The sequence below is a fragment of the Lycorma delicatula genome, chromosome 2, assembly GCF_047948215.1.
Source record: "Lycorma delicatula isolate Av1 chromosome 2, ASM4794821v1, whole genome shotgun sequence".
NCBI lineage: Eukaryota > Metazoa > Arthropoda > Insecta > Hemiptera > Fulgoridae > Lycorma > Lycorma delicatula.
The window spans coordinates 232487408-232506592 of NC_134456.1; the positions used below are offsets into that span (position 1 = coordinate 232487408).

The 19185-nt window shown below is 31.0% G+C and overlaps 1 protein-coding gene across 2 annotated transcripts in view; it reads left to right on the forward strand.

The window, feature by feature from the left end:
* LOC142319743 (uncharacterized) overlaps nt 1-19185 on the forward strand; it is a 77839-nt gene that overhangs the window by 46019 nt on the left and 12635 nt on the right. For both annotated transcript variants that reach the window (XM_075357363.1, XM_075357364.1), the window contains exons 14-17: nt 7249-7322; nt 10995-11249; nt 17700-17867; nt 18638-18799. In XM_075357363.1, the coding sequence (XP_075213478.1) occupies nt 7249-7322; nt 10995-11249; nt 17700-17867; nt 18638-18799 (659 nt within the window). The remainder of the gene's footprint in view (nt 1-7248; nt 7323-10994; nt 11250-17699; nt 17868-18637; nt 18800-19185) is intronic.

Below are 19185 nucleotides of genomic sequence, written 5' to 3' on the forward strand. Positions count from 1 at the left end.
ACAGGTTAGTTCATTATACGGGAGTTCAACTGTATTTATAATAATTTAGGTTATGAATCCATTTTATTTTATTAATTGTGTGATAGTTTCCATAAGGCAAAGAATTTGTTTACTTTGGTTTCTTTACTTATATTTGACAAACATCATTTGTAACATCATCTGATGTTACATCAGTAACATCATGTTACTGATGTAACATTAATATATTTCAAATGTAATTTTCAGTTCAGATTTGTTGTTATGTTTACTTAAAATGATTTTTAGTTTTAGAAATGATTAAATTCTCAAAATTGGATAGAATTAAAGATAATGATTAAAGTAAATTTGTTTAAAAAAAATATATATCTTGCAGTATAGGCATTTAAACTTAAATCAGGTTTTAAAAACAATTAAAGACTGAAACATAACATACAGTATCATGGGTTGAAATTTAGAAATTTTTAAAGAATGTTGGTGTATATATTACTTTTTTTATTAGGTAAGAGTTTATATTTAACTGACCAGATTTTATTTTCTGCACGAAATAAAAATGACTTCCTAAGAGATATGTTTTTAATGTATTTTTAAAATTTTATTTATTGCAAAGGCTGTGGTAAAATTCAAGCAATGAGATAATGACAAATTAGTAATTCTTTTATCTTGTATGGATAAAAAGTATGTTGTATTGATGTAGTAGGCATTAGAAACAGTATTGTTGTCTACAACTGTTGGTGAACACTAGCCTTTAGATGTAGCATCTTTTATGTGGAGAATACAAACACATATGAGTGGTATAAATGTTAACATTCCTTACTCCTGGATATTGTTGATTACAATTTTGTTGCTGGGTTTTAGTTAATATACTACTTGATGATCCACGGATATAAGAAGCCACCAGCGTGTTCATTACATAAAAGCAGACCTACAGATTCTGAAACAAGAAAGCTGCTCTAGATATCGAGACTTCTGGAATAACATGTGATTTATTAAAATGATAAATAATGTTAGATTTCTTTTCCATAATAGATCTTTACTTTGTTCAGCCATTTATGGAAATAGATGTATATGATTTTTAAATTTGATTTTTTGAATTTAAAAAGAAGGTTATGCAGCCAATAATGTAAGTTTTTACAATATAAAAACATGCGTGGAATACTAACTTTAATAAAGTAATAGGAATGCTTTATTTCTCCTTTTTTCTTTCGATTGTGCACTATTACTAATGGTTGGTTTTTATGTGCGTGTCATACATGTTATTTTAGATTGTATTTTTTTTACACTAAACATACATTTGGTTGTGTTACATTTCATGTACATTAGCAATATTTGGTTCAGTTCCTGACATACTTGGCTGTCACATCAAAACGTCAAAACGATACGTGAAGTTCTCATTGGCTTTCAAACCTGTTTCATGTTGGTTTTGGCCAGCTGGGAAGTATTTGTTGTTTGGTGAGCATTCTGTGTAGCTGTTTTGAGGGATAACTGTTTCCTGTTATCTACATTTTGAGGTTATGTCTGCCACATGTGCAGCATCCAGTTCTAACTGTGAGGATGATGAATCACTGTGATAGTTGTCATATGTCATTCCACATAAAATGCACTGAATTGAGATGTCTTGAATTGAAGAATAGAAATTGAAAATTTTTTTGTGATAATGTTCAGGAAAGTCTGAAAATTTTACTGCAATTGAACGTGATTTTTAATAATATTTCTGTAGAAATTATCAAAATTAATAAATTTATTGATAAACAAAATACATCAACTCCAAGTAATAATTTTATGGATAAGTTGAGAATTATTGAAGAAATTAAGATAATAATTCACATAAAAATAATATTCTATCTAAGATAGAAGAATTAAACTTTAAAAATTTATCTGAAAATAGAAAATATGTTTTAATGCAATTAGGGAAAATCTAAATAAGATTTGTATATTGGTTGTTATTTTTGTCTTGGGAAATTTTTATTAAATTCTGATACAGTTACTTCATCCTGCCAAAATAAATTAAAAGATTATAATATTGCATTATCGATTCTGATCAAACTATGGAAAGGAATTATGAGAATTGAGATTAGAATTAGAAAACTTAAATAAAAATGGTGTAAATAAAACAAATTTATTAATGGGCAACTGAAGATAGTAGATTCTTCTAAAAATGTACCTTCATCAAAAACCCAAATAGTGATACAAGGTTAAAATTTTATTACCAATATATCAAAGGCTTGAAAACACTCGGAGAATTTGTAATGTACAGCTAAATCCTTGTTGATTACGATATCATTATTTTTACTGATATTTGCTTGAATCCTAATGTTAATAATTCAAGAGTTGAGATTACTAGATTTTTTTTATATAGGTTAGCCAGAAATACTCAAAACAGTGTTTACAACAAAAGAGGTGGTGTCTTAACCCTTTCTACGCCACAGCGACGATCTGCTGTCGCCACCTTTCTATTCCAAAAGTGCCAGGGACGATCCACCATTGATATATATTTTTGTAAATAAATACTCGTTTGTACAACATTTATTTTAAAAGCGATTATATCTTTTAAAATTATGTTTGATTTTCAACAAAAGGCACTTGCAAATATAATACTTTACATAAAAATAAAATAATGACAAAGAAAATAATTAATGAATGTTAGAGTTGTAACACCAGCTAACAGAACAGCAGAAACAGCGTGTAAATCTATTATGCAGTTCATTTTGTTTACATTGTTCGTTGTTATTGACGTGTTGTGGAGGTTATGATTAGTTTTTTTGTTGGTGGTTTGTTTTTATAACTGTGACTGTGTTCTAAATATCTGATGACATACACATTGCTTTAGAATATGGATATGATCAATTAACCCTAAGTGAAATTGATATGCAATTATGTAGTGATTTATCTGTTAATGATAGTGATAATCATTTTGACATTTTGGTGTCTGATTTATTTGATGATGACACTGATGAAGATGCAACATAAACACCAGGAGGGGTAACACAAAGTAGGTCTTTGTTTGTAATCATCGTCTAAGCCTAGATGATGATGATGATGATGACATGTTAGATCAATCAGGCCTGTCAACTAGACCTACACTAATAAGGTCTAATCCTATAAGGCACATAGATAGACTAGTATTCAGTGACAGCTCTTCTCAGTCAAATAATGATGATGATGATGATGCCAATGAAATCTGGAGATCCATTAATGAGGGAGAAACCAGTTTTATCCGTAGCTTTTCATACAATGAGACACCTGGTCCCAAATATAGCCTTCCTGTAAGTGCATCTCCTACTGATTACTTTAATTTGTTTTTTATGCAAGCTCTGCTGAACATGAACCTACTCTGAAATAAGGGCATTCATTGCTGTCATTCTGAACATGGGTCAAATAAAAAAACTCACAGTAACATCTTACTGGACAGTAAATAAATCCCAGTCCACACCATGGTTTCAAAAAATGTTCCACGTGCAATAGATTTCAGGCTACAATAAATTTTTTCACATTGTTGACAATAGCAAGCTTCCAAAACAATGAAATCGGCTACGATCCTTCACAAAAATTTTTAACCCATTACAGACCGCTGTATGAAATGCTTCAGTGTTACTATCTAGGCTACCAACAACTTTCTGTTGATAAATCATTAATTTGAACCAAGAGTTATACTCAACTAATGCAATATCTTCCCAATAAACACCATCACCGTTGGAGGATAATGTTGTGAGTTCTATATGACTCAATTTCCAATTATTGTTTGAGCATGCTGTGTTACAAGGGGGATTCTCAGGAAAACAGGAATGAAATAAAACAATTGGGTTTTGTTAGTATATTTTAAAGAAAAAACTTCTTTCAATATGCAACTGCCTTTTCTTTTTCTGTTTAGCCTCTGGAACCACCGTAAGGTATTACTTCAGAGGATGAATGAAGTTAATATGTATGAATGTAAATGGACTGTTAGCCCCAGTGAGGTCAATATGCAACTATCTGAAAAAGGATATCACATTTTTACAGAAAATGTTTTTACCAGTCTTCTTTTAATTAAATTGTTTACAAAATGAAACATTCCATACTGGCACAATTCGAAAAAAAAATGGCTTCCTGATAATATAAAGTTCAATTAAATGTTGGGCAAAAGGTTTACTCCAAACAAAATAAAATTATAGTATTAGCCTAAAGGGAAAAAAGTCACAGAAAAGCCAGTCATTCTTGTTTCTACAAATTCTGTAGTTAGGGGTAACGAAAATACAAAAAGGAGCCATAGTAGGGGTTACCCACTGACAAAAAACCAGCTATGGTTTTAGATTACAACAAACATATGTGTGAAATCAGCACCTTTGATATGATGTTATATGCTTATCTAGATGAGTGAAGAACACTAAAATATTGGAAAAAGGCGGTTTTTAACAAATTTCTAGAATGGCATTAAACAACTATGTAATTTATAAAGAAAAAACATGCTTCATAACCAAAAACCACTGTCCCGTTATAAATTTGTTTCAGTATCATTGATTCAGTAACAGATGAGTTGCTTAGTAGTGGAGCGGAAGGGGACATAGGGCCTGGTGGAGTCAACAGTAGAGTTAGGAGCCTTCAAAAACTGCCTAATAAAAGAGAAAAACATACTGTGTCTGCACTGAGGGGGCATAGACTACAAAAAAGTGGGAGGAAAAGAGCTAGAACAGTCTGTACAAAATGTGGGGAAGGTTGCCATGCATCTGTTTTCCCAAACATAAATGTCAATAGATAGTTGGCCCAGTGTTGGGCCAACTATTTTGCGACTTAATGTACCAAACATTTACTGAGATTGCAGTGAACATGCGAATTGCCCAACTTACAACCAGAAGAATACTTCACATATAAAATCTCTGTGTAAAATTTTATCAGATAAATGAAACCTATAACATAAATAATGGATACATTCTTTATGTACATTTTTAATCAAGTTATTACTTGATTTGACTTTTTTGAATAATGAAAATATTACTTGCTTATCTTCAGTTGAATCAATGGTGTCGTGTAGTATTTATCATGCTTCCTTAAAAATTCTCATCATAGTTAATGAAAGTTACCAGTAATGGTAACTTGCATTGACTATGATGATTGGATCTATTTAACTATACTAATTTTTCTATGCTAAACAATTATTCAATTTGGTTAATTCTATTGTTGAATTTGATTTAAACATCACTTGAGGACTTCATTAATACATTTTATATGTTTATGTACAATGGCATTGAGTTATGTGTTCTAAAAAAGAAAGTTACTAAACCGCCATCATGGTACAGTTTGGAGCTTAAGACTTCAATTATTCAGAAGATTAACGCACTTAAAAAGGATAAAAATGATCAATTAACTGAATCTTATCAGGATTTCGCTATATTGAGACTTTTATATAAATTTCTATCAAGAAGAAATTCTAATTATTTTGAAATAAAAGATTCCATTAAATAAATATTAAGTATTTTTGGAAATTTGTTAACTCAAATAGATCTAACATTTTTTTACTTAATGTGATGTCTCAAAACTCTCAAACTTATTTGCTTGTTATACAAGGTCTGTAAATAAAGTAATGAGACTAGTGTTTTTTGAGTGCCAAAGTGGCAACACTGTAAAGTTACTAGTAAACATATGGTTATATGAACAGCTGATTTATTTTAAGTATTGATATTTTTAGTCTATTGTTGCCTTGTGAGATGTTAACAAACTTTTCATGAAACGAGTTTTTGTTGAGCGTTACAAAAATGAGTGATACTGACTACAAAACGCCAGCGCAAGGAGTGGCTTACTTCAAACTCACCATGTCCCAAAAAAGCAAAAATGAGCAAATCAAAGCCATGCTTATTTGTTTACCGAGAAATTCTTGGAAGACTGCAGAAAAGAGTTACGCGTGTGAGAAAAGCCATCTGGACATGAAACAACTGGATGCTGCATCATGACAATGCACCTTGTCACACCGCAGTTAATGAGTCTTTGGCAAAGAAAAACATTCCTTAGTTTCTCAATCACTTTATCCGCCTGACTTGAGTACCTGCGACTTTTTCCTGTTACGATTTTTGAAAAAAAAACACCTTAAAGGACACCATTTTGGAACAGTAGAAAACATTTTAAAAAATGTAACCGACTATTTGAAGGCTATTTCAGTTTCTGAGTTCCAACACTGCTATGAAGAGTGGGAAAATCGTTTGAAGCATTACGTGACTTCCCAACGGAACTATTTCGAAGGTGATAGAGTCCATGTATAATTTGATAGTAAATAAATGGTTTTTATGAACCACTCTCATTACTTTATTTACAGACCTCGTATATACAGTGATCTGTATATACAATGTCCATGGTTCTCTCATGTTTAAATGTATATATATTAATTTTTTGTTTCAATTAGACAAATATGTGTATGTATCTGATATAAATAAATATAATTATAGTGGTGAATAAACTGAATCTTGTTTTATGCAGATAGTTCCATAGTACTTTAAGTATGACAGGGTACACAGGACAAAATGTCATTGGCTGAAATGTGTTGTTGAAGTAGTTCTTGTTAATCCAAAAAGTTAGGGGATGTAGTTTTTATGAGCTGAACATTTTATGCATTGCCATTGCAAATTAATGGTGTTTTACCCATACTTTCCACGGACATGTTGCTATACATGTCTGTTGATATTTTGATGCATAATGTTGTACAACAACTTTAATGTCATATAAAACAACAGGTATTCTACCATTCACTTTTATTTATAATACAAATTTTTTCTGAATAAAATAGGGAATTGTTTTTCCTGTCATCATTTACTATGAACACCATTACTTCTGTTCTGTCCAGAACATAGTAACAAAGAAACTGATGAACTCAACTGATTGTACTTCTGAAACTATATGCTTGAGTTCGTAGTTGTATGATGAGAAACATGGACTGTAAACCATAAATGAAAAATTTTAATGGTACGTATAATAAAATTTTACTTAGTAAAATAATTTACTTAACCCAAAAGTATTTCTGTTTACCGACTGAAACTGTGGAGTTACAACACCTGCAGATTTTTAATACTGTTTTTTTTTTTAAGATTATATATTGAAAAATAATCATAAAAATTAATAATTACATTCACAATGTTTTTTTTTCAAAGTCAGTACTAAACTGTATAATGATGAAAAAAAATTTTCTTGAAATTAAAATTTTTTAAATTTGCCTTTTCTGGAGTGTTTTGTCTTCTTTTTGTTGGCAGTATATAAATTAAAATGGAAAAATCAAAGCCACATAATTAATGCACATTGTTTATATTTCAGGTGAAAGACCATATTCATGTGAGGTGTGTGGAAAAGCATTTGCTGATTGTTCAAATTTAACTAAACATAAAAAGGTAATTAACAGTAAAACTACTTACAAGATATATAATAAATGCATTATTTAATTTGTTATACAGTATGTCCAAAACATTCCCATACATCTGTAGGAAAATATACATCGTGGACTTAGTACATATTTTGATCATTTATATTTGTTTGTACTTACAGATTACTTATTCAGTGGATCTGTGTGTGTACCATCATGGTAAATGCCCAGAATGTCTCCATGTGGTCCATGATATGTTGTGAAGCATCTTCATAGTTGTTATTTCATCTCTTAATCTGATAATTTACTCGTAAAGTCCATCAAACAATTTTCATGCTAAGCCTTTTAATATGATCATGCATTGTTGATAATGGTATATTAAATTTGGTCGCTCGTTTACTACTAGATTTAAATGGAGATTGCTCATATTCAAATTGGCGATGATGAGATGTTTGGATTCGTATCTTCTTGTGACCTACCTGTAATACTGCAACTGCATGTTTTTCCTTATCAGTGATTTACATGGTGGGTGCTTGTTGAAATGTTAACAAAATGCATTCATTGTACTGTGTGGCAACATTTATACTCACAAAAGTATCATCAACTGCTCCTCAATATTGTAACTGTGTTTGCTCAGATCAGCCATGACTTTGCAGCTAAACCGATTGTGAATGATCCTGTGGGATTCCAACCACAGTAAGGTAATTATTTCTTAGGAATGAAATACATGTGACTTTGAAAACAGCAGCAACATGTTAATCGCAGGGAGGAGTACGGGGGCTTGACATAGTGTAATTGTTTGCTGGATAGTTGATTTGAAACAGATTTGATATTATGTAAAACTTTAAATTAATTAAACACATTTATGCTATAAAGTAATGAAATGTACTTAAATAACAAATAGAAATTTTCATCTGTTTTTAACAAACTTCAAAAAAGGAGGTTAACAATTTGAAAATGTTTTTTTAATGTATTTTATGTAATATCTCCAATGTTAGTAAACAGATTTTGGTAATTCTTTTAATCGAAGAGTATACTTTTGCAATGGTCCCATATAAATTTTAATCAAATCCAGTGATAATCTTAGAAAAAACCCGACTTTTTAATGATTTGGATAATTCTTTTTAATCAGAAGAGTATACTTTCAGAATCATCCCTTACAAATTTTAACCAAATTCGATGATATTCTTAGGAAAAATACCAAAAAAACCGAAACACCCTTAGCCACTGACCACTTCCATAGTACAAAAGGAGGAGGTTTTATAAAATAATTTATAAAAAATAAAAACCGACTTCAACTAATAATTAAAAAAGTTGCAAATAATTATATTTTTATTTATTAACTAAAGTAAAAGTATTTTCAACAAATAAGTATTTTTGAAGTCAGTGCCAGCTAACACAAATTAAACATAAAGTTACGTTAACCATAAAGTTAGTACCTCAACCATAAAGTTAGTACCTCAACCAACCGCTGGGCGGCTAAATGGGATTCCCACATGTAAAATGAGATCTCAAGAGCATATAAGAGAGAGCATCTCACAGTCATACCTCACCTTGTGTTCGCTAAGGCATATAATATCACGTGGTGATAACTTGGTGATGTATCTAAGTATTTATAAAGTATTCTTATATCGTATTTTTATATGTCACATTTATTATTATTACATTTTTGTAAAACTCATTGTAGTAAAACTTGAAGAAGAAGAATTTGTATTATTTAGATTATAGATTTTGTTTTTGTTTAACTTCTGTTGGCTGACACTGACTTAAAAAATAATTATTTGCTGTAAATACTTTTACTTTAGTTAATAAATAAAAATATTATTTGTAACATTTTAGTACTATTATTTTTTGAAGTTAGTTTTTTAAAATTATTTTTACAATTTTTTAGATTATCAATACTAGTACCAATTCATTGTACATGAAGTAGCATAAGAAAAGTAAATTCTGGAGGATAATGAAATAAAACTCAGACTAGTTTATGACTCAAAAAGTTTCCTTTAAAAAAATCTGTTCACCTAATGTTCAGTAGCATAGTTTCCACAATGCGTGTGTATCTGCATTCCTTGTTGGGTTGTTAGTTACACTGACTGTTAGATGTCAAAAACTTGTTTATTAAATAAATTTGTTCAGCTTTTTATAAAATACTGTAATGTAAATTTAACTGTTTATCTGCAGTAAAATTAATTACAATTTTAGAGTTTTTTAGAACTTTTGCTAGAATTACAAGTAACAGTTGGAATAGGTTTCCAATTTGCTCTAATTTCCTGGAACAGTATTTTTTTATATTTCTTCAAATTGCTTTTTAAGTATCCTTCCTTAAAAAAAAATCAGTGTGTAACAGATTTCCAGATTTCTGTGGGTTTCAGGGTTCCTTAGTTGAATATAATAATTTTAAACATTGTTGATGATGGGTGATGATCTATCAAACATTTATGTGATTAATTTATATGTAGTTAGAGATTTTGTAAGTCCTCCATGTTTCTTTTATTTATGTATATTTTTCCTCTGTTGTACCCAATAAATTTTAAAATAGCTGTTTTCTTTAATAAATGTGTTTTATCTTCTGATTGAATTTGCATGTATTGCAAAAAAAAATTACTTTAGTTATTTTTTTCTCTGTATGGAACTGGAAAATTGGCAATTGTGTACTGTGTTGAAAGAATGATAACTTCCTTGTTTAATTAAAAGCATTTATTATTACTAATCAGATATTACAATTTTTTTTAATTAAAAATTTGATTAAATATTTCTGTCATTGTGGTGAAATAATTTACACAAGATAATTTTCACCTGGCTCATTATTTTAGCAAGCAGCAATCCTCATTGGCAGTTACAGAGGCTCTATAAAATGATTGTTATAATGTGTAACAGTGGTTTGTGAATATTGTCATTTTACAGCGATTATGCTATGGCATTTGTTAATACTCCTCCTCTACATTAGTAGCAATTTAGCTTTTAAAAAAAAATTATTTTTTGAAATACAATTTTGTCCCCATCATAATATTGATGGTTCTTTATTTCTACACCCATTTTATTATTCAGGTTGCAAAACATTTGTGGTTTTATTACTTTTTGATATAACCATTCCTGACTGAAATAACAGTTACTTGGAAAAAAGAAATCAATAAAACCATTGGCCCAAAAATGCTCAAATTTGAATAGGTCTGTGAAAATAGGTTATTGCATTTGATTAATAAATAGATCTTTTTTTAATGCTTTTCACATGAATTTAAACCCAGGCAAGTGTAAAAAGTAATGTAAATAGTTGTTTTTGTAGACACATTTTTGTAACAGAATGAAAATTTGTGTTAGAACAGAAATATTATTGTGGAATAAAATAAGACCACTCTTGATTTTTAATCTTTATGAAATGAGTCAGTAAAGCATCAGTGACTGGAAAATATATAATGTAACTATTAATCAGATGCAGTGAATTGAAAAACTTAATAGTAATATTTTGTGAAATTGCATATTTCAGTAATATCATCTCTTGCAAAGTATATTTTAAATTTAGCCCTACTTAATCACAGTTAAAACATTAAGGCTCCAGGAAGTACATAATTTAATGGTCCATCATCCATCCAACATTAATCTTGTGTAGATTCATAATTTCACCAACAACTGACAGTTAAAATGTTATGGGAACATGCCGTAAAAATTTAAGCTTAGAAAAGTCAGCTGTTTGTTGTGTTCACAGGTCCATGACAGAGAAATAAAAATTGAAGATGTAGTGGGGAAAACTGATGAGGAACAAGTAGTGAGCGTTGCGTTACAAGAAGCTAATGGTGGAACAGAAGTTTCTGGTGCTGCAGTTGCTACTGGTAATGGAAATGATCTCAATGTGTGGAATATAATAAGGCAATTCAATACCGCTCAGGTTCCTGAAGATGATGATGATGTTCATCAGATCATTTACGTAACTTACCAAGATCCTGAGGATCCAAATTCTAAGGTGAGTAAAAACTGCTGATTTTATGAAAACTAGTACAGGACTGTAGGATTTGTTCTGTAAGAAAATGCTTATCTTTGAGAATTGTATCTTATGAATCAGTGGTTGGAAAAAATTGTCTTTTATATGTATTCAAACTTCTACTTTTCATATTACTTTCAAGTTTTAAATTTATTTAGAGAAAACATAAAGGAATTACAGCAAATATGTACTTCATTTCTTACAACACTGCACTATCAATAATTTTAGTTCTGTAACTTTGTTATTATATTATATGAAAAGAAAAAAATTGCTTTAAGATATTAGAAATAAAGATTCTTCTGTTTTTTAATTTTTTGATGGTCGAATTCACTATTGAGCCATTAAAAAAAATTTCCATTTCAAAATTCAAAAAATGTAACTTCTGAAATTTAACCTCACAAAAGTCTCTTAACACGACAGATTCAATCTGTCAATCCACCAGGTTGGCCTAGTGGAGAACGTGTCTTCATAGATCAGCTGATTTCAAAGTTGAGAGTTCCAACTTTCAAATCCTAGTAAAGGCAGTTACATTTAATTGGATTTGAATACTAGATTGTGGATACCGGTGTTCTTTGGTGGTTTGGTTTCAATTAACCACACATCTCAGAAATGGTTGACCTGAGACTGCACAAGACCACACTTCACTTACACTCATACATATCATCCTCTGAAGTATTACCTGATGGTGATTCCCGGAGGCTAAACAGGAAAAAACCTTTTGGCACACCAGAAGGCAGAGGGTAGATTTCACCAGTGCTAAATAGGGGATGAGAACGATTTCCACCTTAAAGTTAAGAAAAACTTCAAATTTACTCAATATGGCAATGGTTACTTGTGAAAAAATGTTAAGCATACGACAAACCCCATCTTCTTACAATTCCAGCAACATTTAGAGTCATCTCTTGCCGTAAGGGTGCTCATATTAAAAATTGTTTCAGACAAAAGTTTTAGGTAATATGCCTATTAAGGGAGGTATGATTTTTTTTGTGTTTGAAAACCCATTTTTTCCATTCCTTGGGCCAATGGTTGGTGATATCAAAAAACCTTACTTAGATATATTTTAGGCCCTTATCCAGAGAATAGTAGGAACTTTAGCAATATTTTGTTTTTTTCAAAAAGCCCCCATTTCCACCCCCATGGTTTGATTTTGGCCATTAATGAACTCAACTGAGATTTTGGGTTGTTATATTTTATGTATCAATTTGAAAGTGATTGGGCATAAAATTACGGCAGTTATCATGTCCACAAGAAGGTTTATATTATATATATATATATATATATATATATATATATATAAACTTTTGAACTGACAGTGGTTTTCTGGTTGCGGGATGTGGAACGCAAAGATATGTCAAAATTTTCCAGAACTCAAATCATGGCACCCATTACAGTATGTAGCTTTCTTATGAATCTACCTAAAAGATACAGTCTGTCATATACTAAAGGTAAACAGTTACAATTCACATTTTAATTTCAGTAAACTGAGAGTTGAAATAATAATTATTGGTTTAAATTGTTACTACATTTAAACTATCAGAGAAATCATAATATCAGTGATAAATCATCTAATATCAGAGAAATCTTAAGGAATGAGAAGTGCTTAAAACAGTAGATGAAATCCTGTTTACTTATTCTTAAATGTTACAAATATCTGTTAATGAAGTTATGGGTTGTAGAAATTGCAGTATCTAAAAAAATGGGGGGGTTCTTCTGCATGTAATTTGCCATTATTCATACCTTTTCCCCATCAAGAAGTTTTATCTAACTCATCAAAAACAAGCTTTTACTTTCATGAAAGAGGGCAGCAGCTCTTTCAGTAGTTGTTAGGGGCGTGAGTCACAATGACTTAAACGGCCATATCAACATCACTCAGTCCTTTGAGTACTACGCAGCTGAAAGCAATGGAAAACTACAGCTGTTTTTTTTCCCAAGAAAATGTGGCTCTCTGCATTTTCAAAAGCAATAATGGAGGCGCCTTCCTTGGTAAAATATTCCGGAGGTAATATAGTCCCCCGTTCGGATCTCCGGGTGGGGACTATTAAGGAAGGGGTCACCAGAAAAGTAAAAAATAACATTCTACGAGTCGGAGCGTGGAATGTTAGAAGCTTAAAAAAGGTTGGTAGGGTAGAAAATTTAAAAAGGGAAATGGAAAGGGTAAACGTGGATATAGTAGGAATTAGTGAGGTTCGGTGGGAAGAGGAAGGCGACTTTTGGTCGGGTGACTTTAGAGTAATTAACTCAGCGTCAAATAATGGGCAGGCAGGAGTAAGTTTCGTGATGAACAAGAAGATAGGGAGGAGAGTGGAGTATTTCAAGACGCATAGCGATAGAGTCATTGTAATAAGGATAAAATCAAAACCTAAACCGACAACGATTGTTAACGTCTATATGCCTACAAGCGCCCATGATGATGATGAGGTAGAATGTGTATACGAAGAGATTGATGAAGCAATTAAGCACGTAAAAGGAGATAAAAATTTAATAATAGTTGGAGATTGGAATGCAAGCATTGGAAAAGGCATGGAAGGAAATATAGTGGGTGAATACGGGCTGGGCAAAAGGAATGAAAGAGGGGACCGACTTATAGAGTTTTGCACAAAGTATAATTTAGTAATTGCCAACACCCAATTTAAAAATCATAATAGAAGAATATACACTTGGAAAAAGCCAGGCAATACTGCAAGGTATCAGATAGATTATATCATGGTTAAGCAAAGATTTAGAAATCAACACGTTGACTGCAAAACTTACCCTGGAGCAGACATTGATAGCGACCATAATTTGGTGATAATGAAATGTAGAATGGGGTTTAAAAACCTGAAGAAAAGGTGTCAGATGAATCGGTGGAATTTAGAGAAGCTTGAGGAAGAGGAGGTAAAGAAGATTTTTGAGGAGGACATCGCAAGAGGTCTGAGTAAAAAAGATAAGGTAGAAAATGTAGAAGAAGAATGGGAGAATGTTAAAAAGGAAATTCTTAAATCAGCAGAAGCAAACTTAGGCGGAATAAAGAGAACTGGTAGAAAACCTTGGGTTTCAGACGATATATTGCAGCTGATGGATGAACGTAGAAAATATAAGAATGCTAGTGATGAAGAAAGTAAAAGGAACTATCGGCAATTAAGAAATGCTATAAACAGGAAGTGCAAACTGGCGAAAGAAGAGTGGATTAAAGAAAAGTGTTCAGAAGTGGAAAGAGAAATGAACATTGGTAAAATAGACGGAGCATACAGGAAAGTTAAGGAAAATTTTGGGGTACATAAATTAAAATCTAATAATGTGTTAAACAAAGATGGTACACCGATATATAATACGAAAGGTAAAGTCGATAGATGGGTGGAATATATTGAAGAGTTATACAGAGGAAATGAATTAGAAAATGGTGTTATAGAGGAAGAAGATGAAGTTGAGGAGGATGAAATGGGAGAAACAATACTGAGATCTGAATTTAAGAGAGCATTAAAAGATTTAAATGGCAGAAAGGCTCCTGGAATAGACGGAATACCTGTAGAATTACTGCGCAGTGCAGGTGAGGAAGCGATTGATAGATTATACAAACTGGTGTGTAATATTTATGAAAAAGGGGAATTTCCATCAGACTTCAAAAAAAGTGTTATAGTAATGATACCAAAGAAAGCAGGGGCAGATAAATTTGAAGAATACAGAACAATTAGTTTAACTAGTCATGCATCAAAAATCTTAACTAGAATTCTATACAGAAGAATTGAGAGGAGAGTGGAGGAAGTGTTAGGAGAAGACCAGTTTGCTTTCAGGAAAAGTATAGGGACAAGGGAAGCAATTTTAGTCCTCAGATTAATAGTAGAAGGTAGATTAAAGAAAAACAAACCAACATACTTTGCGTTTATAGACCTAGAAAAGGCATTCGATAATGTAGACTGGAATAAAATGTTCAGCATTTAAAAAAAATTAGGGTTCAAATACAGAGATAGCCGTAATAAGAAAGGGAGTCCGACAAGGATGTTCCCTATCTCCGTTACTTTTTATTCTTTACATGGAACTAGCAGTTAATGATGTTAAAGAACAATTTAGATTCGGAGTAACAGTACAAGGTGAAAAGATAAAGATGCTACGATTTGCTGATGATATAGTAATTCTACCCGAGAGTAAAAAGGATTTAGAAGAAACAATGAACTGCATAGATGAAGTCCTACGCAAGAACTATCGCATGAAAATAAACAAGAACAAAACAAAAGTAATGAAATGTAGTAGAAATAACAAAGATGGACCACTGAATGTGAAAATAGGAGGAGAAAAGATTATGGAGGTAGAAGAATTTTGTTATTTGGGAAGTAGAATTACTAAAGATGGACGAAGCAGAAGCGATATAAAATGCCGAATAGTACAAGCTAAACGAGCCTTCAGTAAGAAATATAATTTGTTTACATCAAAAATTAATTTAATGTCAGGAAAAGATTTTTGAAAGTGTATGTTTGGAGTGTCGCTTTATATGGAAGTGAAACTTGGAAAATCGGAGTATCTGAGAAGAAAAGATTAGAAGCTTTTGAAATGCGGTGCTATAGGAGAATGTTGAAAATCAGATGAGTGGATAAAGTGACAAATGAAGAGGTATTGCGGCAAATAGATGAAGAAAGAAGCATTTGGAAAAATATAGTTAAAAGAAGAGACAGACTTATAGGCCACATACTAAGGCATCCTGGAATAGTCGCTTTAATATTGGAAGGACAGATAGAAGGGAAAAATTGTGTAGTCAGGCCACGTTTGGAATATGTTAAACAAGTTGTTAGGGATGTAGGATGTAGAGGGTATACTGAAATGAAACGACTAGCACTAGATAGGAAATCTTGGAGAGCTGCATCAAACCAGTCAAATGACTGAAGACAAAAAAAAAACTATCATGGCAATCTATAGAAATTGATGTGTCCTGCGACAAAATTTATACACTACTTGTAAAATAATCTATATATCAGTTACTATCAGTATTTATCAAGGGTAATTTAATAAGAATTTAATCAAGGTCTTTAGTTCTGACCTTTATCATTATTTTGCTTTGGTAGCTTAATTGAGCAGTTTACTGTTTCCTAAAAATCTTGGACTCAATAATGAGTGTGGTGTAGGTATTATGAACACTCAGGTAATTGATTTCATTACCTGAGATATGAAAAAAATACACCCATAATAATGAATTTTTTGTTAGCTCCCTTTCATATGTTTAATTTTCAAGCATTTATTCCAGTAGATTTGAAAATAACTTACATTTGAAAATAACAATAGATTTGAAAAGAACTTTTTATGTAAATTGGTAGTTTAAGTTTTCTGTTAATTTAGTGTATTTGTGGGTGGTTTCTGTTTATATTTATTGATTGCAACATACTAAACAACATGTTTAATAAAATTATACCTTGAAACATATTCTGATAACCCTTATTTATATCATTAACAAACAATAATATATTGTAAGAGGGCCATTCAAAAAATTCAAATTTCAAGATGTTTTGACATTTTTATTAGTGACTTTGCATTTCGGTATACCATTAAGACCAGTGACTTTTCAATTTTTTAATATCCTTTGTATAATTTGTTCAACTCTACAAAATTTTTCTCAACTTTGACCTAATCATTTGAAGTGGATTTTTGTCCAGTCATTTCTTTAGATTTGAGAAGAGAAAGTAGTAGGTTGGAGCCAAATACAACAAATGTGAAAGCACTTTGAAGCATAGGTCGTGGAGTTTTGCAGTAACAACTAAAGACGTGTCTGTGAGTGCATTATTGTGGTGAAAGAATACTATCTTTTTGGCCAGATGTAGATGTTTAGCCTGAATAGCATCCTTCAATTGGTCCTCTAATGAATCTTAATACTTCCTGGTGATGGTCCTGCCTTTTTACAGGTAGTCTATTAGCATCATACCAATAGAATTCCAACAAAAACTGTAGCTGTGACTTTTCCTGCAGATGGAATGGTATTTGTTTTCTTTGGCTCATTTTCACTTGCTTCCATCCATTATTTTGACTATTTTATATCTGTTTGTTCATTATTTAGTAAACAGACAGACTGTTTCATTTCACAATGTGAAATGAATTGTTGGTCTAGCAACTGGGTTCTTATTTTTTTCATATGATTTCTTCCTTCCTATTCCTTTGTACAATATTCCTTCCATTGTACTATAACCAGTGCCAAAAACTTCAGACAGCCCAGGTAGAACTACTGCGCTTTATGTATTTATGCTTTCTAAATTTGGACGAGTAATAATTTTTTATATTCCTCTGTTGGTAATCAATTTTTAAAGTTTTTTTGTTATTATTGTTTTTATTATTAAAATTTTAAACATACTTTGTCTTGCTTTAAGATACTAAATTGTTCATCTAACAGCTATTTTCAGAGCTAAATGTGCAAATCCTCCTCAATGCAATTAATAGTAAACATGTTTTAATTATATTTTTTAATCTTATTTACAGATCTCAGAAAAGTTTATAGTTCCAGATACAGCACCTCAAGATGATAACCAGCTAAACACTAATTCAGAGGATGTTACTTTAACGACATTACCTTCAAAATCACTGCAGGTCACTGATGAACAGGGTAATCCAATACGTTTCACTATGCAGGATGGAAGTGAACTTCAGGTAATAATTTAGTGTATACTAGAATTATTTTTTTAAAAAATCCATTGTGTCCATTGTGTAGAATATGTATATGTTACTTACAAAACTAAAAAAAAAATAAGTAAAAGTTAAGTTAAGTAATTATTACGTTTTTTAAACGTGGCACAGTGGATATATAATATTATTTATATATAAATAGATGAAATTCAACCTTACCAACAATTTGTCCGTGTTCTCTTTTCTAGCACTGGTCATTCAGTCATCCTCAGGGAAAGTTGTTCTTCAAAATTATGTAGAATGTAAATTTATAAAATTTTCTTATTTCAATTGTTAGTTGTTTGTTATATTACAACTGCGACCTTCTTACATAATAGACATGACTAACTTTATACTATGATGACCAGTTGTGATTTTAACATTTTATAAATTTACATTCTACATAATCTAATTTTAATGATCTGAAATTGAACAATAACTTTTCATAAGGGTGGTCGAATGACCAAAAGTGCTTGAAAAAAGAGATGAATTGTTGGTAAGGTTGAACTTCATTTATTTATATATAAATATAAATAATTTATTCAATTTTTCAAGTCAAAAGCCATAAGAAATCATTAATTCTGCCCCTTAATTAATGTCCTACAAATTTTAGTATGTATAAAAATAATTCTCCATTCTGAAGGCTGTTTTAAAATTCAGAAAATCTTGAAGCCTCTATTTATTAGGTTAAATGCTTTCTTCTTTTAATGAAAATTGTTGTATTTTATATGTGATCAGTTTTATTTCTTTTAAAGATTATGACAGCTGATGGTGAGAATCTACAGGTTACAATGAAAGATGGTCAAACAATTCCAGTTCAAATTAGTGCAACAGAAGAAGATGAAGAAGAAGAAGATGAAGAAACAGGAAAGACTGATGTAGATAATAGCACTTATCATCTTGCTCTTCCTCATGTGGTAATTATTGTCACAGTAATATATTTTATAAGTATTACTGTTTGTTTCTTAGCTTTATCTAAAAAAAAAACACTTTATCTTGATTATTACATTTACTGAAAATTTGTGATTTTTGCCATCATTCATTAGAAAACCCACTACTTCTCCATCTGTCAGGTTGTTCAAGTCAGGCAGACTTTGTGGGACATATTAACAAAAAATCTGGAACAAATGATTATTAAGTGTTCAGGCCAATGTGCCAGATAGGCCAGACTGATAAATTAGGTATTTTCACAAAATTATTGAAAACCCATAACATTATTTAGTCTTAAAGTGAATGTAATAAATGATTTTTATCATTTATTATATCAAGTATTTTGAAAATACGTATCTCAAAAATGTGACAA